At 39.4% G+C, this 25003-nt stretch overlaps 2 protein-coding genes across 4 annotated transcripts; both read right to left on the bottom strand.

Moving 5' to 3' along the window:
- Window positions 1-1894: 1894 nt before the first annotated feature.
- cenpu (centromere protein U) lies at window positions 1895-7362 on the bottom strand. The gene is made up of 14 exons (XM_044040972.1): window positions 7267-7362; window positions 6894-6948; window positions 5654-5738; window positions 5213-5417; window positions 4934-5104; window positions 4742-4823; window positions 4572-4652; window positions 4401-4491; window positions 4185-4290; window positions 3999-4077; window positions 3583-3630; window positions 3059-3120; window positions 2229-2385; window positions 1895-2053 (listed from the first exon to the last, which is right to left on the bottom strand). Exons 1-14 carry the CDS (start codon window positions 7269-7271, stop codon window positions 1925-1927), a joined length of 1356 nt encoding a protein of 451 aa, XP_043896907.1. The 5' UTR covers window positions 7272-7362; the 3' UTR covers window positions 1895-1924.
- Window positions 7363-7850: 488 nt separating this feature from the next.
- LOC122778858 (long-chain-fatty-acid--CoA ligase 1-like) lies at window positions 7851-24728 on the bottom strand. Of its 3 annotated transcripts, none has more exons than XM_044040968.1 (21): window positions 24297-24728; window positions 19074-19491; window positions 18638-18752; window positions 18059-18123; window positions 17312-17413; window positions 17008-17107; window positions 16148-16344; window positions 15818-15850; window positions 15671-15722; window positions 15483-15556; window positions 15146-15223; window positions 14910-15044; window positions 14613-14747; window positions 13931-14026; window positions 12444-12516; window positions 12257-12345; window positions 11994-12110; window positions 11677-11820; window positions 11092-11196; window positions 9636-9707; window positions 7851-9511 (listed from the first exon to the last, which is right to left on the bottom strand). In XM_044040968.1, the coding sequence occupies exons 2-21, from the start codon at window positions 19266-19268 to the stop codon at window positions 9371-9373; spliced, it is 2118 nt and encodes a 705-aa protein (XP_043896903.1). In that variant the 5' UTR covers window positions 19269-19491; window positions 24297-24728; the 3' UTR covers window positions 7851-9370. The 3 variants fall into 3 exon arrangements, with proteins under 3 accessions (XP_043896903.1, XP_043896901.1, XP_043896902.1); XM_044040966.1 differs by having other exon boundaries at window positions 24301-24728; XM_044040967.1 differs by lacking the exon at window positions 24297-24728 and adding an exon at window positions 21523-21635.
- Window positions 24729-25003: the final 275 nt, after the last annotated feature.

Here is a 25003-nt window from a genome sequence, read left to right as displayed (position 1 = left end):
CACTTTTATGTTGCTCCCTCATGTAAAACCCTCCCACAATATTCAACGTACTTTTATTAAACCTACAACATTTTAAGTCAGTGATGATGCACACTTCCACTTAAGAGAGCACAAACAGTGAGTGAAATCCAAAATACATCTGGACACTGATACAAAAACACGGATTGTTACAGACACTGCAAACATAGCTGTCGGCACAGGCACATGAGACTGATTTTAGCCACTTACTAAAAGCTTACTTAATAGAATCTACACCTGTGTGTGTCTGGATACTGAAGTTCTGTTGATTTATAAACTAAATAAAAAATGTCAAAAACAGTATGCACTGAAACTATCAATGACTCTACGAGGTGAGATGTTCTTGCCACGTGAAAGAGAGAGAGAACATGTGTTAACAACCCGTCAATATATCATAAAAACTTTAATACTACTCATAACATCCTATGCCGTGTAACAATATATATATATATTTATATATATGTACAGTTGCAGTTTTTAGCACGTTTGTCACACTTAAATGTTTCAGATCATCAAACAAATGTAAATATTAGTCAAAGACAACACAAGTAAACACAATCCGGTTTTTAAATGAATGTTTTTGTTAAGGGAGGGAAAAAAAAAATCTAAACCTGAGTGAAAGAGTGTTTGCCCCCTAAACCTAATAACTGGTTGGGCCGCCCTTTGCAGCAACAACTGCAATCAAGCGTTTGCAATAACTTGCAATGAGTCTTTTACAACGCTGTGAAGGAATTTTGGCCCTCTCATCTTTGCAGAGTTGTTGTAATTCAGCCACATTAGAGGGTTTTCGGGCATGAACCGCCTTTTTAAGGTCATGCCACAGCATCACAGTAGGATTCAGGTGAGTCTTCATTTTGTTTTTCTTTAGCCATTCACAAGTGGACTTGCTGGTGTGCTTCAGATCGTTGTCCTGCTGCACACCCCAAGATCACTTCAGCCTGAGGTCACAAACAGATGGCTGCACATTCTCCTTCAAGATTTTTTGGTAGACAGCAGAATTCATGGTTCCATTTATCACAGCAAGTCAAAACAGCCCCACACCATCACACCACCACATTTGACTGTTGGTATGATGTTCTTTTTCTGAAATGTGCTGTTACTTTTACACCAGACGTAATGGGACACACACCTTCCAAAAAGTTCAATTTTTGTCTCATCAGTCCACAGAGTATTTTTCCAAAAATCTTGGGGATCTTAAAGATGTTTTTTGGCAAAATTGAGACAAAGCCATAATGTGGTGAAACAGTGGTTTTCGTCTTGGACCTCTGCCATGCAGGCTATCTTTGCCCAGTCTCTTTCTTATGGTGGAGTCATGAACACTGACCTTAACTGAGGCAAGTGAGGCCTGCAGTTGTTTAGATGTTGTTCTGGGTTCTTTTGTAACCTCTTAGAGTCGTCATTGCACTATTGGGGTAATTCTTGTTGGCTGGCCACTCATGGGAAGGTTGTCCACTGTTCCATGTTTTCTCCATTTGTGAATAATGGCCCTCACCGTGGTTCACTAGAGTCCCAAAGCTTTAGAAAGGTCTTTATAACATTTTCCAGACAGATAGATGTCAATGACTTTGTTTCTCATTTGTTCCTGAAGAGCTTTAGATCACGGCATGATGTCTATCTTTTTTGGGATCTTTTGGTCGACTTCACTTTGTCTCACAGGTTCTATTTAAGTCGTCTCCTGATTCAATAGGTGTGGCAGTAATCAGGCCTGGGGGGCAATTACTTTTTCACATGGGGCCATAATAAATAAAATCATCACTTAAAAACTGCATTTTGTGTTAACTTGGGTTATCTTTGTCTAATATTTAAATTTATTTGATAATCTGAAACATTTAAGTGTGACAAATATGTAAAACAATAAGACACTTTTGCACACCACTGTATATATGTATATTTATTCCACAACACATTATTTACAAGTCCCATTATTCTTAAACAGTCTCTTTTCCATTCGGTCATTGATACTTCTCAGCTCGTGCTCAGTCTTCTGAATGTGTTTGGCCTCCAGCAGCAGAGCAGGTAAACTGGATGCCCCGTACTGCACAGCAGGAGAAGGACAGAGGAGCAGAGGGTATGTCATTATAGAGCCTTACAGTAAAGCATTAGCTGCTGCTACAAACACCCCCAGGATCAGGATCATTTGTATTTCTAAAGCTACATCTGTGAAGAAGACATGTCATCAGGTGATAATTTCAATGATGTAACGTTTGTACCTTCTCCTTTTCTTCTGGGTGTTGGTGTCGGTAGTCTAGGTAGCGCTGGTTGAGCTCCCTGAGGTCGTGGAGGAAGGCATTGCTCCGTCTCAGATCAGTTAACCTCCGTTTCAGCTCAGATCTCTCCTTCTGGAGCAGCAGCAATTGTCTCTCTGCTCTGTGGCATAAATGTCAGTTTCAACAGTGAAAAGACATAATAGATGCATCAGTGCACATTTACCTGACAATAGCATAGATGTTTTATCAATTATTTAAAAGCTCCAGTGTGGGAGACTTAGTGACTCATCTATGATGAGACTGTGCACTCAAGTGCATCAGAGAATGATGGTGGCCTCTGCATGGCAGAAAGGATGTTAACACTTGTTCTATAACTGTAGTTCTATCTCTTCACTTTTCCTCTGTCTTCATCTGTTTATGCACCAGGTCTATGTGGGCCGGCGACAGTAGCTCAGTAGCAGAGCCAGTCATCTTTCAACTTGTTGTGGGTCCAATTCCCGGCTCCGCTAGTCTACATGCTGATGTGACCTTGGGCGAGACACTTGACCCCACCTTGCTCCTGATGGCAGCGTGTGAATGGGTGTGAATAATGAGTGATGATGGCACTGAGTGAATGGGTGTGAATGGGTGAATGGCAAAACTGTAGTGTAAAGCAGTCTGGAGTGGTCATCAAGACTAGAAAAAGTACCAGATAAATACAGAATTAGCTAAATGCCACACACTGGACCTTTAAAGGGGATTTTTCAGTTGATAGACAACATTGATAAAAATGAGTGTAATACACTGACTCTCTGAAAATGGTAACTTGCTTGTGAGCCTGGACTCTCTCTCACCTCATAAACTCATGTTTGGCATCAAACAGCCGGCTTGTCTTTGTGCGAATCAAAGAAGCAACCTGAGACACACACACACACACACACACACACACAGACACACAGAGCTTAGACAGAATGACATGAGCAAATGTCAGTTCATTTGAGGGGAACCATAGACTGTATATAAAAAAACTCCCTGTTTGCTGAATAAGACCAGCATGTATAACAGAACATGCACTTGGGGCGACTCGGCTGGTTGCTAAAAGCCTGTTTAAATGGAAGTCTATGGGAAAATGAGCTTCTACTTCTCATTTGATGTACAACGTCAGTCATCAACATTTTCTTGAGTTAATGTCTCAATCACAAGCTTTCAGGTCCCCTCCAATCGACCATGATGCCACTTCTGTAAGTTATGCTCCCATTTTGAGGAAGGTAGATGATTAATCACTTAAAGAGAAGTTAGGGTAAGTAACTGAAGTATGTTCTGAAAACACAAATATCTGCATTAAATATTCTCCTGTAGTATTGTTACAGGAAGTTACCTTTGCGTTTTCCCGCTTTAAAACCCTGAGCTCCTTATACAAAGAGATCTGAAAAAGCAGAGAACATACAATTACAATCATTTCCAGATTTGGTTGATGTAACACAGTATATAATATATATATGTACGCCATATATGCCATTTATAAATTGGCATAATATGACCTTCATTTGAAGGAAAACATAAACTTTTGTTTATTTGTTATATGTTTTGGTATGAAGCATGAATGAAACAGTGCAGATTCTCCTAAAGGTTTTATGAGGCTAGAGAACCAAGTTTAAACTTCATTATTGTAGTGTTTTCTGATTAAAAACCAACAAACCTCTGTATGTCAAAATAAAACTTTGTTTTTTAAAAATGTTTTGTTTCCTTTGACTCCTTAGTCTAACAAATGAACCAGAAAGTGGAATGTCTGACCTTTTCCAGGAGTTGCTCTTTGACATTATATGAAAAGAGATGAATTGACTCTTTGACTGCTTTAGACTCCACTGACTCCCTGTAAACAACAAACACATGAACATTTAAAACAAACAGAACCATCCTCAACTGCAGCGTTAACAAAGCAAAAAGGATTTAAAATGTCTGTGAAAAGTGGAAATTTACTTGTATTGTTCACAGAAATCAAGGAATGCTTCCAGCACCACCTCAAACTCTGTTCCTGGCTGACCACCACGTTTCTTGGGTCTCTCTGCTCCTGCAGACGCACTGCCTTCACAGGGGCGCATACACACACAAAGTTGAAACAGCTCTTTAAAGACAGATTTTGAAGTTATTTGTCACAAATGACACACAGACTTTGTCATTTTTTTCCCCCTTTACCTGATGAAGACTTCCTGGATTTGGACTCATCAGACGAAGACTGTCTTCTACTGCTAAAACTTTTCACTTTGGCCTTCTTTGGAGTTGGTTTCTGAATGAAAGAGACAAAAAATGATAATTACAACCAAACTGCAAATTGCTTTGTTCCTGGTTACTAAAGTTGCTCCATACCCAGCTGGTATCATCGACCACCTCCTCATCAGAGGACAGGACTCGCTTACGTCTCTGCCGATCAACACCAGTGTCTGACTCCTAGAGGGGAGGGAGGGGAAAAAAAAGGGACAATATTCATATTCATATTTGTCATGAGACCTTTTGCACATGCAGTATTGCGGACTTACCTGTGATTCAGGGTCACAGGATTTCTCATTGTCTGACTGACTTTTCCTCTTCGTGCCCTTCATCTGCTGATTCTTCAGTGGCCTTGTTGTGGCAGTGAGACAAACAATGAATCATAATACAGGACAGACAAACACATGGATGTTTTTAATGTTGGACTAGAGTGGAAATCAGCCTGTGATCCGTGACCTCACCTCGCTGCTTTTGTCTTTCCAGGGCTCGTCCTCTTAGTTGGCTTCTTCCCAACCAAATGTCCGCCATCTTTATGTTGTTTGCTTGTTTGAGGGACGGCATTGGTATCTGCCTCGTTTCTTTCTGCTTCAGGTTCTCCCTTCTTCTGACCTTTTCCCCGTCCCCTGTCAGGTCTTTTCATTGCAGACATAAGGGATAAAAGGTTGCACTCACACCATAATACAGTAGTAATGACACTGTCAAAAGTAACTGCAACAAAACACTAAATCCCTTGACCTCACCTGGCCTCTGCCTTTTGTCCAGTACCTCCGCTACCCTTCTTCTCCTCCTCATTAGTAGTTTCTGTGTTCTTCTTCTTTGTTACAGCTCTACGCTGTTTCGCCTTCACCGGAGGATCATCCTTCCTTCCTGCTTGTTCTTTGTCTGTCTGTCCCTCCTCGAAGGCATTTAACGCTTCCTCTATCGCTGTACTGTGCAGGACGTTACCTAGGCAACAGATGATGGGCGTAAGATAAAAACAAATCAGTAAAAGTGTACATACAATAAATAAGAAAACATGTTAATATTGAATCTAAACTGTTTGCTGCTCTGAAATTCTGTTTGAACAAGACTCAAACTTCACAGAAATGGAACAAGGTTTAATAGAATACTGGCCTATAGTGTGATAATACTAGTGTGATAAATGGATAAGGACAGGAGAGTCATGCAGTGTAGAGAGTCACCATGATTTCCCTGCAGTCCCTCCAGGAAGCTCACTTTGCCTATACCAGACAGGTTGGGAGAGTCATAATCGAAAGACGAAGCTTTCTGCATTTGAACACACAAGAACAAAATGACAATTAAAGTAAAAAGCACAATTTCCATTGTTTTGATACTAAAACACTGTTAACATATGAACGCAAGTAACAGGTTTTCATTTCCTGCTTAACAATGCATAGCTATGCAAATTAAAAACAACAACAGACCTGTCCAGTCCACACAATATATCAGCGTCACAGGTAACTGCAACTTAATTATGACCAGTGTTTCCCCTGGAATTATCTATCAATACTGGTGCTGTTGTGGTAGTGTCCATGTGGATGCCCCATATCTATTCAAATCAAAGCCAAAGCCCAATAATCATTTTAGATGATTCATTGTCATTTTGGAGTAACTTCATTTACAGCTTGTGGTGCTCATTCTTGCAAGGTATGTGTGATAATCATTAGAGACATATTGTGGGTACCACACTCATAGTTTCATGATGTTGTGATGTCTGTAGTCAAAACAGAGCCCCTCTCTATCCTAATGGCTTATAGAATTTGTGTTTTTTCTCAAGATGGAGAAAATAAAATATACATTAAATAGGCTCTTGGGAGATATTTTCCCAAATAAGGCAAACTTTCATAACTAATTCTAATCTCCTGCACTGACTGCCTTCTGACTCATTTCACTGTGTACCTGTTATTTGATTGTTTTATTTTATTTTATTTTTTATCTTTCCTCTTTCCCTGCAGCCTAAAAATAGTACCTGGAGCCAAGTACTATGCTAGTGGAAACAATACTTAAACCGTGCCTGGCGAGGCGAGCTGGTGGAAATGACATTTTATGGATGGGAATCACTAACGGTCAGTATCCGTATCGGTCCGATCACTGGATTGGATATCGGGCAGATAAAAAGATGTAGAATCCGATACAATCCAAAAATCATACATGTGCCATGCTTCACTATGCACAGACTATAAAAATGTAGATAAAATCAGCTACGGCATTTTAACTGAGTGAGGTGTGGGCTGTTTATTTAAACGACTCAGCACAAATGTGTTGTTAACTGCTTTATAGTTTATAAAACGGTCTAACGGTCGTGACACAGTGAACACAGTTGAAGTATTGTGCTTTCGAGGTCGTTTGAAAATATAAAAACAACTGATATTGACAAAATGAATCATGGTTTCGAGTCTTTTGTACCACTGACTGACTTACATGAGTCTCAGCTGGTGGTTTTGTCGACACCTTGGCTCCTCCGCCCTTTTTGTTCCTGTAATGAGGAAGAAAATGGGAACCTTCGTCATCTTCGATAACAACGGCGGTGGCGGCGCTGGGTTTGAGCCATTCATTACACTCCGTGGAACATGCTAATGACTTTACAGACGTGTCCGAGAGTTATTATTATTGAGATATTGTTATGTAACTCTGTAAGTATTGTGTTGTGTCATGACGACAAAACGACACAGTTGACACGAAACCAACAGAGACGTTAAAAAACAGATTGTCTCATTAAATGTATTAGTCTCCATTCAAACAAGACAGTGCCGGCTGTTGGTTATTTTACAGATACACAACTCATATTTCTCACCTCATTGTGACCAACAGCAGCTTCTGTGACGTTTGTTTAGTAAACACTCCGAAGCTTGGACTTTTGTAACTTCCCGCAAAATGTTTTAACTTCCGGACTGTACCACGTTACACGTCGAGGGGGTTAGGTGGCTGGCATACATTTAACAAACAAACGAATACCTAAAATTAGAGCTTAAAATTAGGTTAAAACAAGTTGGGTAAAACATTGCGCCATTGTTGGGAAATGCCAGGGATAATATTTACTTAATGGATATTTAGACCGGTAAAAAAAACAAACTGCTTTCATCCACAATCAGATTAACATGCAATCTGTCCTACGGAAAGCGGAAAGGTTCAAACGTCCCCCAAAAAAATTGAACGAAAGGAGCTGCTGTGAAAATAGAAATGATACAATTACAAGTGAATTATACTGAATACAACGAAACTACTTCACATTTAGTCCCAATAAAGTAAAAATCACAAGACCACAGTTTTTTTTTGTAAAGATCTTTAGTAAAACATTTCCAAAACAATTGTAAGACGACTTTAAAACAGTTACAAGACCACAATTAAGCGTTTTTTTTTCATGGAATCAAAACCATAAACATTCAAGATCATTTAATTGAGGTTGCAAACAAAATTAAAACATGCATCTTTTCACTGTAACATAACATTTTCTACAATTTAGAGTGTCCAATTTATCTAATCCTCATATTGCATGTTTTTGGACTGTGGGAGGAAACAGGAGAGCCTCAAGAAAACCCATGCACATGTTACATAACATTTATGTAATCATTTTATAAAACTCTATCAATTAACAAAATAACTTCACTCAGAGTGGTGCCACAAAAAAGACATCAGAAAAAAATCTGTGAAATAGGAAATTAAATATGAGCAATACACATGTGTGTACAAGGAGAATAAACAGGGCTTCAACTCAAAAACCTTATTGTTGTGAGGCAACAGAACATAAAATATATACAGAAATAAATAAAATATTGTAAAAAATAAATTACAATGTTCACTGTTAATAGGTTCAACCCTTGGTGTTTTTATTTTATTTGTACATTTATTTTCTTACTTCCTTTCAAAGATTTCTTGTAATAATAGCACTCCTCTGAATGCGTACATGTCTTCTGTTCCTTCAACCATCATAAATAATTAGAGCATTGGTAAATGAATAGCACATTGCTCTTGTTTCCTAAGTGATCTGTAGCACCTGAATACATTTGTTTGACCAGCCTTGGATATGGCTCATTGTGCTGGTTCACAAAGTTTATTAATGAACATATTTAATGACCCAAAAGAAAAAAAAAAATCCACTGTGGATTTTAATTTCAACTCAACGCAACAAAAGAATGACAATGAGTTGTTAAGTCATCACTCATCACTTTGACTCACAGTGAACCAGTTACAGTATGTGGGTCAAGTGTTCCCTCTTTATCCTGTAAAAGTGTGTAATGTAATGTAATGTATGTAATACTTAGAAGAACGGTTTCCCTTTAAAATAATTCCTATTAGATTCCAACTTTAACATGTCGATCATTTGTAAATCACTTGAAGTAAAAGTGTCTTAAATGACCAAATGACTTAAAGGTAGGCTGGGATATCCTCTTCACACCCCGATTGTAACCAATTAATTAATGCATTGTCACGAAAATGAAAAATGTCAGTCACCTGTGGAATGGACAGACCAGTAAAAAGAGGATGAAAGGATCTTGGACATTTGAATTAAAATGTAGTCTGATAAAACGGTTTTCCAGGATCTCCAACCCTACCTTTAATGTCCTATAAATGTAAAGTGCCCTGATAGCAGATGATAAGAATAACTGCTTTCTGACAGAATTTGCTATGTAAATACCTTCAGTAAAATAGCTTCATTTATTTTATAACATAAAATCCTCAGAGGTTTTGTATTCCTTTTCGTATCTGATTTTGTTCTATTTAAAAACGACATTGTTTCCTAATGTTCCTCTGTCAGAGATCCAAACAGGTGGATGATGTCTGAGAGGACCTCTCTTCATATCATTTACTGTGTGCTTCAGCTTGTCCTCTTGTTGTCATCAAAAAAACATAGTATTAGGTGGAGCTCCTGTCCTCATGTCCTGCTCACCCCTGTCCTTCTACATATTGATCCCAGCATACAGCTCCTCTATCTGGGATCTGAAGTGTTGTCGCAGTTCGTTCCTCTTGGCCTTCAATGTCGGGGTGAGAAGGCCGTTCTCAATTGAGAACATCTCAGTGTGGATGTAGATGGCTTTCACCTGAACGTCACACACAGGTTGCAAGGTAGTGTTAGAGAATAATAGTCTTTAATGTCCAGATAAAAATACATCCATAGTTGAATGAATTGTGTAAAAAAGCTAGAAACTTCATATCATGTTGTACCTGCTCAAAGGACATGAGGCCTACTTCCTTTCCCAACTGCAGCATGCTCTCCAAGATGGCTGCTTTGACGTCCTGTGCACACAAAGACAAGAGATACCTCTTTCAATCAACACTCAACACTTTATTTTATAAATATATATTTTATTTTATTCTATGCTTATATCACTCATTTCATCAACTCATTAACAATAGAACTGATAGAGCAGTCCATGCTTGTATGTAGTCATTTTATAACTCATATACAGTATGTACAGTACAGTACAGTAACATACAACACTACGACATGTAACATAATAAACTGCAGACAGAGTAATGTGTTCATTATTGTCTCAATTTAAAAACTGCATTTTACTTAACAGTAGTTGTGGCAGAGTGTATTTCATGTGCATATATTTAGTTTCGAGTTGGCTTTTGAAAATTTCACTCAGCCCTTACAGAAGAGCTGAAGCTCCCCTTCATCAACAAGACCTGTCTAAATCATGTCACCATAGGTCTTTTTCACAGCAGCCATTTTGACATTGTTAGCAGGAAAAACACAGGTGTTACACGTCACATTAATGTTATGGCAGGACAGTGAGACAGTGAGACCCTGAAACACCCTGAAACTGAATAGAACTCTGCCATTATTCTTTTAAAGGTAGTGTGGGAGATTATTTTTCTGAAGCATTTTTTACTGTAATGGTTCAAATCCCCTTCACCACTTAATCAATTAATTAATGCATTGTCACAGAAAGAAAAAAAAAATGAATCACCTGTGGTACGGACAGGCCTTTAAAAACACCATCCAACCATAATGAGCGGCCCAAATGAATTAATTGGATTGTGATGCATCAATCAAACTGCCATTTGCCCCCCCTGCCCCATGTATGTAGCCCTCTTCATGCACTAATTGCGAATGTGCAGAAAACAGTGCCAGAGCTTATGCTAGCTTGCTAAATCCAACGACAGACTTGCAGCAAAGTTATGGCAGAAAAGCTGCCAACAACAGGTGTTGGACCAAACAAAAGATGTTTTTTGGGAAAGTTACTGTCAAGAAAAAGTCTGATGCAGAGCGAGCCAAGACCAGTTGTATAAAAGTGTATTATTAGTTGTATATTTTTACAATAACAATAATATGCTTCCTTCAAGACAGAGTCAACCTAGGATTTGTTTATTTGTTAGGATCCCCATTGGCAGTGCCCTAAAGCACTGCTACTCTTCCTGGGCTGTTTTATTTAATTAGTAAATATACAGTTAAATATGAGATATGGGGAATTCAGGTGGACTATGCATTAGCTAAATCGTTCAATAGTAAATTTTACTAAATAACAGTAGAGAGCACTGCAGCAAAAGCTGAACCAAGGTCAACTCTTTTTTAGACATTGTTGTCCCTTGGGACAACAATTGGGAACCTCTGTTGTATGTGAATAGATTGGGTCTGGTTTACAGTGTACGTAGAATGGAATTCATATATTACCAGTCTGCCACATAGCTCCTGGTAGCTGCCCTCCAATCCAAGGGTCTTCTTGATCCAGTCAGAGAGGAAGTCAGGGTCAGGGATCACCACAGCTACCAGACATGACTGGACATAAACACAAAACATTCAAGCTAAATACAGAGGTTTTTTCACGCCAACAGATCCTTACAAAGTTACACCATAGGGAACAGAAATATTCACAAGAGCACAGGCTGAGCCTGGTCACTTTAATTGACGTGGTAAAGTAAACAAAGTGAGTGTTGAACGCAACACACAGGCTATTGAAGCCATCCATGGTTCCCTCCAGAACGACTCAAAATAAACCAAGATGTTTCGATTTCAACAAGAGTTAATTAAGAAACGCAGTGTGCCATTAACAGTGAATCTAAACATTTTATTGTACTAGTAAGTGCTGGTAACAAGTCATAATGTGTGTGACTTGTGTGCTCATTGGGCTAGTAGCTGCTTCCTCCTGGATGCTTTTCGCTATTTTTGCAGTTTGCTATTGTGACAGAGCAACTCCGTCACCAACAGGAAACACAAACACATACATATATACACACACACACAATATCCTTGACCCACCTGCAGGCTGTCTCCATGTACAAAGACCTGTGCCACTGCATCACTCCTCACATAGATGGTCTCTATCTTTTCTGGAGCAATGTACTCCCCCTGTGCCAGCTTAAAGATGTGCTTCTTCCTGTCCACAATCTTCAGTGTCCCATTCTGGTAAAACATTCATGTCTATACAATTAATGCCTCTACATAAAAAAAAAACATTTTATGAATCTGTTTAAATGTCCAGAATTCTGCTTGATTTGTAAAAGTTTGAATTTAACAAGTGACATGGATTTAAAAAAATATACATGCAAGAATGAAGCTGAACTACATGAACCTACAGGAAGCCATTTTCCAATGTCTCCAGTATGAAGCCACCCATCTGCATCAATGGTCTCTGCTGTCTTCTCTGGGTCCTTCAGGTAACCCTGGAACACGTTAGTACCCTTCACACACACCTACAAAACATCAGCAAATAGACAACGTTACAGGTGTTATTTGTTATCATTTACAGAAAACACACACACATACAGTATATATGTATATATCTATATATAAATAAAGACAATGGCTCTGTGATGGTGTTTTAGTCGTTGTGTTTCACCTCTCCCTCTCCGTTTATGGCCAAATAGTTCATCTCAGGCACATCCACCAGTTTAATTGAGTTACAAGGCAGAGGAGCTCCAACGTGACCTGGTCACATGAGGTCAAGTTTAGTTCTTGTACAGTGCAGTTCCTCAATTTTGAAAGGTTACATCATATGTCAAGGTTTGCAAAAAAAACGCAATAACCTGCACTCCAGTCCCCAGGCGTGGTCATCGTGCACCCAGAAGTACACTCTGTTTGTCCATAACCTTCATAGAACTGAAAGACAGAAGAATCTAGGATCAAAATGATTATTACTGCTGCTAAAAAAAATCCAACAGACGATTATGTATGGTGAACATTATGAAGATGACAAAATGTGTAGGTTACAAGATTACAGACCTGATGGCAGACTTTACATATTAGCTATAGTGAGTGTGATGTGACCCGCGACAGTCGCCAAAGTGTGGAAAAAGAATACTCAGTCATGTTTTCGTGGTCCCCCTTAGTGTAAGTATAGGCGATAAAACACTTGATGTTGAATTCCCTGCGCTTATGACGGTAGCATGCGCATTTCACCGAAAATGTTACCGCCCCACCAGTAAGTTTACTTGGAGAGCTCCACCTTAGCTCCACCTTGTCCCTGCGAGAGTGCAGGCGAGGGAGGAAGAGCGGTATTATGTCAACGCGGAGGGACAAGTGTGCTGTTGGTGGCTGCACAGTGGAGCACAGTGTTTTACAGAGGATTTTATATATGAAGCTAATGTGCCGGATAAAGTCAGCAAACGTGTGTTCGTGTGTTCGCACCACTTCACATCAGACTGCGGCCAGCGGTCGCCGTATTTAGTCAGCGAACGTATTTCACCGACGTACAAACACACACATTGTTAAGAAAAGGTCACATAGAGCTCATAACTGACCATTCTGACACGTCCTAATTAAACATATTTGTTCAGTACGTCCTCCATGACTGGAGCACAGACTCTGATACAGTCTGATACAGTCACATACAGCAGCAGTTTATGCAGCTCGCCACTGGCGATCAGCGGTGCTGTCCCTAAGTGTTTTTAACTGATTTACAGTTCGGCAGTGTTCGGCTCGATCCTTATGTAGGACGTCTCTTCCTGTGACGACACTCTCGCTGTTTTCTGCGCACGCTGCCATGTTGATATTGTCAGAGAACTAGTGGAGGGAGGGGGGGAAGAGGGAACAGGAGCTGAGTGAGTGCAGTAGAAAGGAAAAAATCAGAAACCCCCTGGAAGAAGTGGGTGTGTGTTTGCCTGTGTCTCATTTGCATTTAAAGGGACCACGCACAAAACCGAGCGTTCTGAAAGGGGCGGGTTTAGCAGGGTTATTGAACTGCTATGATGCTTCATCCTTAACGTATTTTGACCAAAGCATGTCACTGACATGTTCATTAGGACACCAGGGAACTATTTAGGGTATAATATGTCTCCTTTAATCGAGTTCTGCATGGTTGACTAGTGGTTAGCATTGGTAGCGTTTAGCACTGTTGCCTCATGGCAAGAAGGTGCTGGGTTTGATTCCTGGTCTGAGACCTTTCTGTGTGGATTTTGCATGTTCTCCCCGTCTGGGTTTCCTCTGGGCTCTCTGGTTTCTTCCCACCATCAAAACATGTATGATGGTCAGGTAGATGTGTGAGTGTGTGTGTGTGTGTGTGCACGCGACTTACCTGACAACCTATTGCTGCTCTGAGGAAAGTTAGAACAGTTGGAGAGATGGGAGCAGCTCCAGTGATCATGACACGAATACGACCACCAAGGCTGGCCTGTAGAGGGCAGCACACTGCATTAATACTCAAGAAAACAGTGAACTAATTTTACATATAAAACACAGAACAGGACTCTAAAACCACTCAAAAAAAGTCCAGACTACTTAATTACATTACATTACATTACATTTAGCAGACGCTTTTATCCAAAGCGACTTACAATGGAATTGAATACAGTCAGCGAGGGGTGGAATCGAACTTGCGACCATTGCGACCATGATGTTTTTCGCACATAGGGTACCGGTCTTAACCACTGAGCCACTCCACCCCCATTTCATCAGGACGGGCAGAGGTGGCGCTGATCACCTCCGACAAGGTTGCTGCCAAACTATAAATACGTCATATCTTAATACACAAACCACATGTTTGAATTCTAAATGGCTAATTGCTCGCCTCAAATGATCTTAAAACTGCATTCTCTGGTCCTATGTTCCGGCGAAATGCATTCGAGATGCAATTAAACATTCATTGTACATAAAATTCATATGAATTGCTAAGTTCAATGTATTATCACCCCTTGAATAAAAAAAATAAATAAATTCATAGAAATGGCAGGAGTTCTAACTGAGCTGGTTCTGTTTACCTGGACCTTCCTGAAGATTAGTTGATCCCAGATACTGTCCCTCCTTACGATGCCTTTCTTTAGCTCTGCCTCTTTCCTCCTGTAGGCAAAGCCCAGCAGCCAGCGCTTCAGTGGGGTGCTGGCCTGCCCATGGATCTACAAAAACAGATCTGACAGTATCAGCACCATCATCACATCGCTGTGTTCCTGCACAGAGGATGTCAGATGACGCCAGCATGTCTGGTTTAAAATGTTAATATGAGTAACTCTGACCCAACACTGCCTCTCATACTGTGGTCGTGCTCACAGTCCACCTACCTTATCATACATTCTGTTAAGGATTCGAGGCACCACAGGAATCACAGTGGGTTTCAGTGTGTTCAGGTCATCTGACAGACGACGAATATCTCCCTGGAAAAAGCCAATCTTGGCACCGTGAATGAGCATCACTCCCTGTCATCAACGCCGCAGAGAAACAGACAGGGGAAGAGTTCAGAGCTTATGATTACAGAGAAATCACAGCAATATGGATTCACCTTTAAGAAAACACATACCTGTGCGACTCTCTCAAACATATGAGCCAAGGGCAGGAAGGACATATGGACATCACTGGTACTAAATGAATAGTGAGTCTAAAACACATTCAAACACAGACAGACGTGCACATGTAAACAAACAGACAGAGAGAGAAAGTCATCAGTATTGATGTGTGTATCTGCACCACTCTCTCAAATGGGCAAGAGGTAGAAAAGACAGTATGTTATCTCCTGAGGTGGTTTTTCAGTGCAATACTGGACAGAAGAGGAAAGAGCTAAACATATGGCAGGTGAGAAACAGGAGAAGTGGAAGTGTTACACTCCATCTTAACTGGTGTTTCACAGCCTCTCTCACCTCTGTCATTTTGATAAATGCTGAGGTGTTGGACACAATATTCCCATGTGTCAACATGGCTCCCTTTGGATTTCCTGAAAGTGCAAACACACACATACACCTTTAGATAAACATAATATTATACTGTATATTCCATATATTTACATTAAATAGCAATGATTCTGGGTGTCATTCTGTGAGTATCACACCTGTTGTTCCGCTGGTGAAGCAGATGACTGCCATGTCCTCAGATTGTGGAGGCTGGAGAGATGATGATGTCAGTGGTCAAACAGTGTCATTCAACAAAAAGATGGACTGTCAGAGAGCAGTAAGAGGCCATTGTTTACAGTACTTACCACTGGCTGTTGATGGTTGGCCTTCCCAATGGCCTGTGTAACAAGAGACATTAGTTTAGATGGAATAAAGGGCAAAGACAAACACAGCAATAAAAAGCAAGGCAAATGAATAACAATAACAATAACAAACAAATATAAAGGAACAAAAATGACAAAAGCAAAAATATGTAAATTTAAAAAAACTGAATCAAAATAAGAAGAGGAAGGAAACAAAAATTGTTAAAGAAATAACAATACATATTTTCAACTGAAAAACATCATCGTCAGAATGGATGGATTCAAATAAGGAATAAAAAAGACATTTGTTAGGGACATAAGTTGCCTGCTGACCTCCATCTCCTGCAAACTGAGGATGTGGATTCCAGCCTGTCGCCCCCTGCTGACCAGGGTTTGGAAGGTTTGGCTCAGGTCAGAACTCGGTGTATCCATCAGGACGATAGTTTTCACAGTGTGTTTCCTGTCCTCTGTACAGTCCAGCACCAGATTGACTTTATCTACCACGTCACATACGATAGTGGAGATGGCAGCTGCAGGAACAGACAAACAAACCCATGCAGAACAATCACATCATGAGCTCTCCACAGTGTTTCCCCTAGATGTACAGCTGTCTTACAGGGTGCATGGACACCAACACAAACACTTAAAGGAATCATGGTTCATGAATCATAGCTTCACAGAGTGTACAGCTTTTGTCACTGTAGTGTATCTTTCTGGCCTTCTGGAAGAACAAGTCTTTTCTGGACTTGGACACGGAACAGGAAAATTACATAAGGCTATTTACTTTGTTTAATAAAAGGACAAGGCCTATTCTATAAGAAAGGTAACCGTAGTAATCTGTTGTAAAACCTGCCCAATAAATCCATATAAATCTGTATTTCTATTTAAGGTAACAGATTGTTTCATTATGCCTTTTAATGACGTTATCTTTACTGCCTCTGCTATATTTTTGAGGGCAAAAGGAGGGAAATATTCAGCACTGCTAGTAAGTCAGTGTGTTGTCTTTTATGGTGTACATTTTTCACTAATGAATCACGGCTACTCATTGTTGTTTGCTGCATGTTCTCCCCACAAATGCACAGGGAAACTAAACAAAAAAAAAAACATCAGTTCCCTAGGAAACTGGTAGCCGAAATACATACTGTGCATTTTAATCAAAGTAAAATTAGGTAAATGCATGTGTTTAGGTTTACCTTTGTCTATAATGTAGGAGATGGCTTCTGTTCCCAGTGTGTCATATAGAGGGACCGACACCAGAGAATAGGTGTAACATGCCAACTCAGCGATGGTCCACTATAACAACACATGCACACACAAACAAATAACAATCACAGGATGACACATAAGTGATATGTGATATGATGACAAACAGACTCAACATGCACCAAGATACATTTCAGTCATGGAATATCCTTTCAGATTATAGCTACTGGTTCAATATAATGACTTAAATATCATTTTGTTTGTTTATCTATAAATGTAAGTGTGTGTGTGTACCTCAGGTCTGTTCCGAGAGAAGATGCCAACATGGGGGTCTGTGGTCTTGGAGTGTCCTTTGTGAAGAAATGCTGAACCCAGATTCTCTGTTCGCTCCATTACCTAACACACACATGCACACAGACCCACACACACAATTAATATTTCACCAAGCTCTCAGTCAACATATGACAATAGCATACATCACCACCTTTGTTGACTCAACACTTTTCAAAGCGTGGTCATCATTTTGTTACAGTAAAGCCTCTTTAATCACTATAATGGAGAACTCATGTTCTTGGCAGTAAAATGAAATATGACCATGACAGAAAGAGTCCTCAGGACTCACACAACAGAAATAACAGTTATGATGTAATGTATTTCATACATAAACGAGTAATTGAGAGATATGCAAGTTGCTCCTACATTAAGATGGACCACTACATTTTTCTCTGCCTCGTAAAAATGTGTGTATATCAAAGCATTCAGCCTGGTGTACATTTGTAGTTTTCACTTGTGTCGACTGATCCCCTAGTGAGGAAAACAAGCTGAGCAGCAGTCAACATAACGGCAGTGGATGTGTAAATCTGCAGCAATACCTCTTTAATCATTTTTTACAAACATGAGGAAATTAACCTTATCTAATATAAATCCATCCAACAGAGGTGATTTACCAGTCACAGATTATGTGTCAACAGCTGGTTGTAGTGTAACTTGCAGCTCTACTGTTCTCCAGCTGGAGGCTATTATGATTTTACAAAGTCTTACCTCTCCATACGACAGCCATTCATACGGCTGTTTTGGTTTCCTGGAACCCAGACAAGGACCATTATCTGGAGGGTAAAAGGAAACACAGAGGGAAATAATATATATGTGTTTTAAACACAACCTCTTATCATATAATACACACTTTTTACCTCCCTTCCAAGGGTTTGACAAAAATACATATATGGCAAATTATATAATAACAATAATAACTTTAATTATCTAGCAGCTTTTAAAAACAAAGTGCTTTCACAGACCACATTAAAGAAAGCCAAACAAGACAGCGGACAAAGAAACAGACATATATGGCAGCAGTTGAAGTACAATCTTTATCATATCGGTATGATGCTGCTATGTATGCAGCGATGACTGATGACTTAGAAGTCCACTGGTCAGAAAATAGTAATGCATAGTTATCAGCTTTCAGCAAAAAAGAATCAGCTTCCATCTAAGTAAATGTTACGTGATATAGTATTGGCAAACAAACAGTTGGATGAAGGGTTATCATATTGGCAGGTGATCAAGCGAATACAAATAAAAAAATTGACTGCACTGACAAAGAACATGTTATTCGTGACTCACTGGAGACTCTGGCCCCTCGGAGAAAGGACTCGTACACTGTCCTGCCGTCCTCGAATACATGTGTCAAGTGACCGTTTCCGTTCTGAAGAAGTGATCTGTGTACAAACTCTCCACCCTTAACAAATGCAGGTTATCAAAGTGTTAATCTCACAGATTCCAACATCACATTATGTCTCTTAACACTTGCTGGGATATAACTAAGACCTAAATTTAACCTTATTTGCAGCTAATACTTGATTTTAATTCCAGAGATTTGTAAAACACAGATTGATTCATTACCTGAGTTAGTTACTAACATTCATAACAGTCATTTGAAGTACATAAAGTATCAACATTACCACCCTGTAGAAATACTGTAGCCCAATCAGTTTCTACATATTTTACATACAATTTAATCACATGACAAATTAAGAAGGCAGAGGCACCTTTAACTCACCGGAAGCTCAACTGACTGCATGTGAAGGTCAAAGACTGAAGGGAGGGCCTTGGGTCGTGTTGCCAGGCAATAGGCTGTGGCTGCAGCAGCTGCCCCCATGCTAACAACAACAGGTATAGATACAGTCCTCATGTACTGAGTAACATCCTCCAGATCTGGCAACCTCAGTCTGTGAAAGAACTCCTGACTCAGCATTGTGCTAATCCAGAGGCAGAAACCCAGTATGTATTTTCAAAGAATAGGGTCCGCCTGTTTGCTTGGGTGGAGTGGTGACTTTGTGAGTGTGTTAGGTGAAGACGGGGCTGCAGGGTGTGTTTTAAACAAATGAGTAGAGCCCTGAGGTGAGGTGGAGCTACAGTGGATGCCCTCAGGTGAAGGAGTGTATGGAGGAAAGCAAGCCAGACGAGGGTCTGAGGGCCTGGAGTGAGGAAGAGAAGACAAGTCAACCATCAATTCAACAAACGGCTCTAACAGTGCTCTACAAGGCTACATACCTCTAGCAAAAGCCAACATGCTGATGTTTACAGGTGATATTTACCAGGTTTAGAGCTGCAACTAACAGTTATTTTCATAATCGATAAATCTGTGGATTATTTTCTCGATGAATCGTTATTATTGATTAATTATATTGTTATATATGAATAAACAAAAATGTTATTCAAATTGACCCAGTATTGACCATAAATCCTTGTAACCAGTTTTACAGTAAACTACACCGATCAGCCACAAAACTGGTTTTAATGTTGTATCACATCCAGTCAACTCAAGCCACAGCTATACACATACATACTGTGTATATATGTATATAAACTGTATATGAAGGATAAAATCATATTAGTAATGGCCCAGAATGAGCCACTGACACATGAGACACAGAGCTTCACTGAGGAGCCACAACATGAACAACAGTTACTGGTATTCATGTTGTGGTTGATCTGTGTAACAAGATACATAGACAGTGAGTGGAGATATTTTACCATTAGCTGGAAATGTCAGCCTTCTGACGCCTTATTCAGATGTCAGTTGTTGAGATATGAGTCTGGACCAAAGTGGACCAGTAAGGTCACTGTCAACATGCTGACATGGAATTGGTGAGAAAAAAATTTGCCAAAAATGGCTATCATGGCTTTATTATTACAATGCATTTCATGTTGTTATGATGGTAAATGGTCTGTATGAAGCCTATTTCTTTTTCAAAAAAATACCAGACCGGCCTGGATTTAAATTTTTTTTAGCATCAGCCAAAAGAAAAAAAAAACAAAAAAAAACGTAAATGTTTAAACTTTCAACATATGAGTGATGATGAATACAAAGACCTCAGGCACTTTGTCTCACTGCTATGTCACAGTAATAACAGAGGGACTTTGTCCACCTGTGGCTCATATTCCAGTACAATTATGTCACACACTATAACATATATTTAAACATACGCTCTCTTGACAAGTTTAGCAGGTTTGTGTGAAAGGTTCCCAACATGGTGTGTGAGTGAGTTTTCAAATGGAAGGGAACAAGGAGACTGATGAGACTGAGAGTTTAGAAACAGGGACCTCAGGTCAATAACTCAGGGCGAGATAACTGAGAGACAACGCTGATGAAACAAAAACAAAAGAAAACATCTTATGACTGAGGGGAGGGGGCACTCAGGTGGGTTTGGTGGGGTTGATTAGATTGCATGATTACATCGGCTGTGTAATGTTAATTTGGTGATCAGTAATCGAATGGAGGACGACTGTGGCTCTAAACTGGCAGTTAATTGTTTAAACAGTGGATAAGGCTTCTTGTGCTTTGAAGCGGGTTATCCCAAAATCTCAATTTGAAGAGATCAAGCCTTTGCCATGAGAGAACCAGACACTCTGTCTACATATCACTAGCTTTGTTGTTTGAATCAAATCATTTAGTAATATTTGATTTGCACACGTTTAGATTTGATTGATCCCATACTTGGGAAATTCACTTCAAGTGTCACTTTCATTTGGTCTTACTGTATGTATATTAATTGGCCTTAATTAATTTTAGGTGTAGCCAATATACTTTTATTAGGTTTTCTTTTATTACTGCTTGTTAAGCACTTTGTAGTTACCTCACTTGATTTTGATTGTTCAGCACTTTGTAACATTATTAAGAAATGTGCTATATGAATAAAATGTTTCATGGTTAATTTTGAAGTTAACATTTTGTATAAATACAGTTACGTGTGTATTTATTTGATTGTAACCACTTCCAACCATCTAACAATGACCTAATTCCACAGTCACAGAGATACTTACAACAGGTAACCTGACAAGCAGTGGTACCAACCTCTGAGCTCAAAAAATAAACAAGCAATAAAAGCATCTGAAACTTGCAAACTACACAGAGGGATGAGAGGAAAACTACTACCTATTTCACTTCTTATAAGCAAAAATCTGATGTTTCTACATATGTCCTGCTGAATGTCTTCACCACTCACCTGTGACAGAGGACAGTGGCTCTCCTTTAGCAGCTTATCATCCAATAAGACAACCCAGGGAATACTATGTTTACTGCAGCTACAGCAACTGCCACACACAGACACTCTGTCTTAAGGGGGATGGACTGATATACTACTGGCAACACAACACTCCCACTGACTGTGTTACAAGGTGATTTCAGCTAATCTACCAATCAAAGGTCACACTGGATCTTGGGAGGATTCTGATTGGCGTGTTGTGGCAAGACAGGCAGTCTGACTGCCTAAAAGCCCTGGTGTAAACAATCAATGAACATCCATAGACTAGATCAATGAGAAGGGAGAAGGTAAGAAGAGTTATGAGACTTTTGATACAACTACAACCAGTGTATGTTAACACATCCTGTTTGAATCATCACACATTAGTATTGTTAGAGAAAACTTCTCTAACCAAGAACCAAACCACTCAGCACCTTAGAGCAGTATGTGTCTCTGCCCCCTCACCTTTCACCCACTGACCTGTGACCCTCCTGACGCTTGTATGTGGTCAGCTGAGATGATTAGGCAGAGTGAGATAGAAGCTGATCAGTGGGTGAACTGCAAAGATCACAGGACACTGTCCTGTGGAGTCACTAGACTGTGCCATGTCCTGTTTTATCTTGTGTTGAAACTGTGACTGAAACGAATTGATTATTAATTGATTACTACATTAATGTTCAACTGTATTGATAATGAAAATAATTGGGTTTAATAAGAAAAACAAGTGCTCTGATTTTTTACCTTCTTAAATGTGAATATTTTCTGGTGTCTTTGCTTCGGTTTGTGGACAAAACAAGTAGTTTGAGTAGTTTCATCATTCCATGGTTTGGGAAAATCAACATCCTAAGTTTCTGTTTGTTTCAGTTTGAGCTCATTCATTGAAAATGGATGCTGGATATTTCTGTGGCCATTTGTAATGGGATTTCACTTTACCATGCTGTATGCTAATACGCAAGGACACATCTTCATGTCTGTGAGAACAAGACGTGTCTCACTCTACAGATGATGTGTCTGTGTATCAGAGATATACTGTAGAAGAAAAGGGGCATGGGCTGCGTTAATTATAGCGCTACACACACTGCTGTAACTTGAAATAAGAGTTTAACTATTAGGAAACAAATGTGTGTTGTAAGCTCTGCAGTCTGACCTGAGTTGAGGAGTACATGCAAGTCTGGGTGTGTAGAGACAGCAGTTATAACCTTGAGCTTTAATATTCTGCTAGTGGCTACAAATGAACCACTGCACTGACTGGTGTAAAAATATTTGAAGCTAACTGAGAAACTGCAGCAGGTCAGAGGAAGTCAGCTGCTGAGGAGACGGTCTTTGTGCAGTGACATTGACATGATGTTCTACCGAAGAAGACCTGAAACTAGAGATGGAGATGAGTTAAATCATCTTAATCATCTTTGGGAAACATATAATTGAATGCATTTAATTCCCCTCTCAACCCACAAGACCTAAGAATATGGTTTAGACCTGTGCTTAGTGCATTCTAATTGTGACAAGATCACTCAGTAGATAAATTACTACAGTAGTAACTATGACTGATGACTAAATGGATTAATAATTAACTGTCAACCACCGAGAAGTGTAAACATGTTCAACAATGCTTCAGTAAATATCTAAATAATGCTTTTGTATAATGTGAACTTAATATTATGCCCCTTGCATCACAAACTACACTTTGTACTGTTTGACCTGCTCCAAAGGTCAAATAATGTCAAGTAAGCATTTAGCATTGTAGTTATTCCAGGAGCACTGAACAGATGTATAAGGATTAGAGCTGCTTGATGTGGTCTAAAGAAACTGTATTTTGACAGATATTGTGATTGCAATATGTTTCCTAACTGGTATGACTTATCATTTTTGCAGATTTAAGGTTATTTCCATGACAAATCTCATCAAAATGATAAAGATCTGAAGTCTGTCAACAAACAAAACATATTTTCTCATTTGAAGAGCAACTGCTGAATCCCTCAAGTACAGCAGACTTTCATCATTATAAAACTATTTTAATTGCAGTGTTACTTGGTCTCATTATGAATTGTTTTGTTTTAAAAATGAATTGTGCAACCTGATGTGTTTATCAAGGCTGAGGCCCCAGCATGACAAACCAGAAAGAAAGATAAAAAGGAGAGAGGGGATGATTTCAAACACAGAGGGATGGTTTAATGGGTGTTCATTCATTCATTCATAGACAAGTAACCTTTCACCTAAAAAACCTGCAGTGTGCTCCATAACACCCATGTCCAGAAACATTAAAGACTCTTTAACCAATGCCACAAGTGTGTGTTAACCTGCCTGAAGACTGCTGACTGCAGAGAGTTAATGTTTTATCTTCAACACACACACACACACACATACAGGCCAAACTAGGACAAAACACAGTAAAGGAGACTTGAATGAGCCGGGGGCCATTTTCCAATCACCATCAACATGACCCCGGGTAACACTTTACCAACTCACAACAGTGAACCGTGTTCAGTGCGCTGTGGGACCAAATACAAGAAAGCAAATGCATCATGAACACGCCATTTTACTTCTCAATTAATGTGTGTTTGTTTATCTTTTAAAAAGTACGCTTGATAACAACATTAAGATGTTTGCTTGCCCGCGTGCGCCTGTTTATGAATGAAGAAGACAAGGATAAACTGCCAGACTAGACCACCATAACTCCGCTGTATCATGCCAGCGTTTATACGTGGACATTTTTGTTTAAATATCTTTAAAACACACGTTATTAACATGTAACTCACCCACCTGTTAAACGCTGTTCTCGTCCCCGGCTTTTTGTTGCTGACCACGCGCAGCGTTTGAAAGGAATTACAACTTCCGGATAAGAAGTTTCAAAATAAAAGCAATATTTACACACCTTTGGAACACACAACTCGACAGTCGTTTCAAGATAATAGCGTTAAAGGTTTGTTTCGAGAGAATCCATGGTAAAGTAGAACAAAACTTAAAACCTTTGTTTACAGATTTTGTTATGATGCTGTAACGATTGTTCTTAATGTTTACACAGTTTTGAAGAATTGAACAATTTTAACTGTGACATTTAGGAGTGTATGATTGTGTTTAAGTTTTCATACAGTCATAAATCATGGCTCCTTCATTTGAGGTTTTCATGAACTACATATTTTCAATAACTTATAAATATTTATATCTTCTGCTCAAAAAACATCTGTTTATATAAATGTATTTGTTTGTTTGTTTGTATTAGACAGAAGCAGAACCAAGTCAAATTCCTTGTTTCTGTGCACAAACTTGGCCAAACAAGTTGATTCTGATCAGGCATGAAGCCTTGTTTTGGTTTTATAAATCCTCATATCATGAAAAGTTTGACACTGTTAATACATTGTAGTAGGGTTTTTACAGCCCAGTTTGGTCCAGCCCAAGGACCCATACCTGTCCGCAATACAGGAAGTGGGAACCCATTATAAATTGTGAGGTCCTGGACTGACTA

Source organism: Solea senegalensis, linkage group LG12 (assembly GCF_019176455.1).
Source record: "Solea senegalensis isolate Sse05_10M linkage group LG12, IFAPA_SoseM_1, whole genome shotgun sequence".
NCBI lineage: Eukaryota > Metazoa > Chordata > Actinopteri > Pleuronectiformes > Soleidae > Solea > Solea senegalensis.
Note: the sequence above shows the minus strand (reverse complement) of the source record. Positions and strands in the feature narration are given on the sequence as shown.

What these genes read in the sequence shown, in the direction of transcription:
- cenpu (XM_044040972.1), bottom strand. An exon ending in GATTTCTGTGAACAATACAA is followed by an intron (nt 4,078 to 4,184) that starts GTAAATTTCCAC and finishes TGTTGTTTACAG; the next exon opens with GGAGTCAGTGGAGTCTAAAG. An exon ending in ACCCAGAAGAAAAGGAGAAG is followed by an intron (nt 2,054 to 2,228) that starts GTACAAACGTTA and finishes CCTGCTGTGCAG; the next exon opens with TACGGGGCATCCAGTTTACC.
- LOC122778858 (XM_044040968.1), bottom strand. Translation starts at nt 19,268, where the DNA reads ATGCTGAGTCAGGAGTTCTTTCACAGACTGAGGTTGCCAGATCTGGAG. An exon ending in TCAGTTTGCAGGAGATGGAG is followed by an intron (nt 15,851 to 16,147) that starts GTCAGCAGGCAA and finishes CTTGTTACACAG; the next exon opens with GCCATTGGGAAGGCCAACCA. An exon ending in TTAACAGAATGTATGATAAG is followed by an intron (nt 14,748 to 14,909) that starts GTAGGTGGACTG and finishes CTGTTTTTGTAG; the next exon opens with ATCCATGGGCAGGCCAGCAC.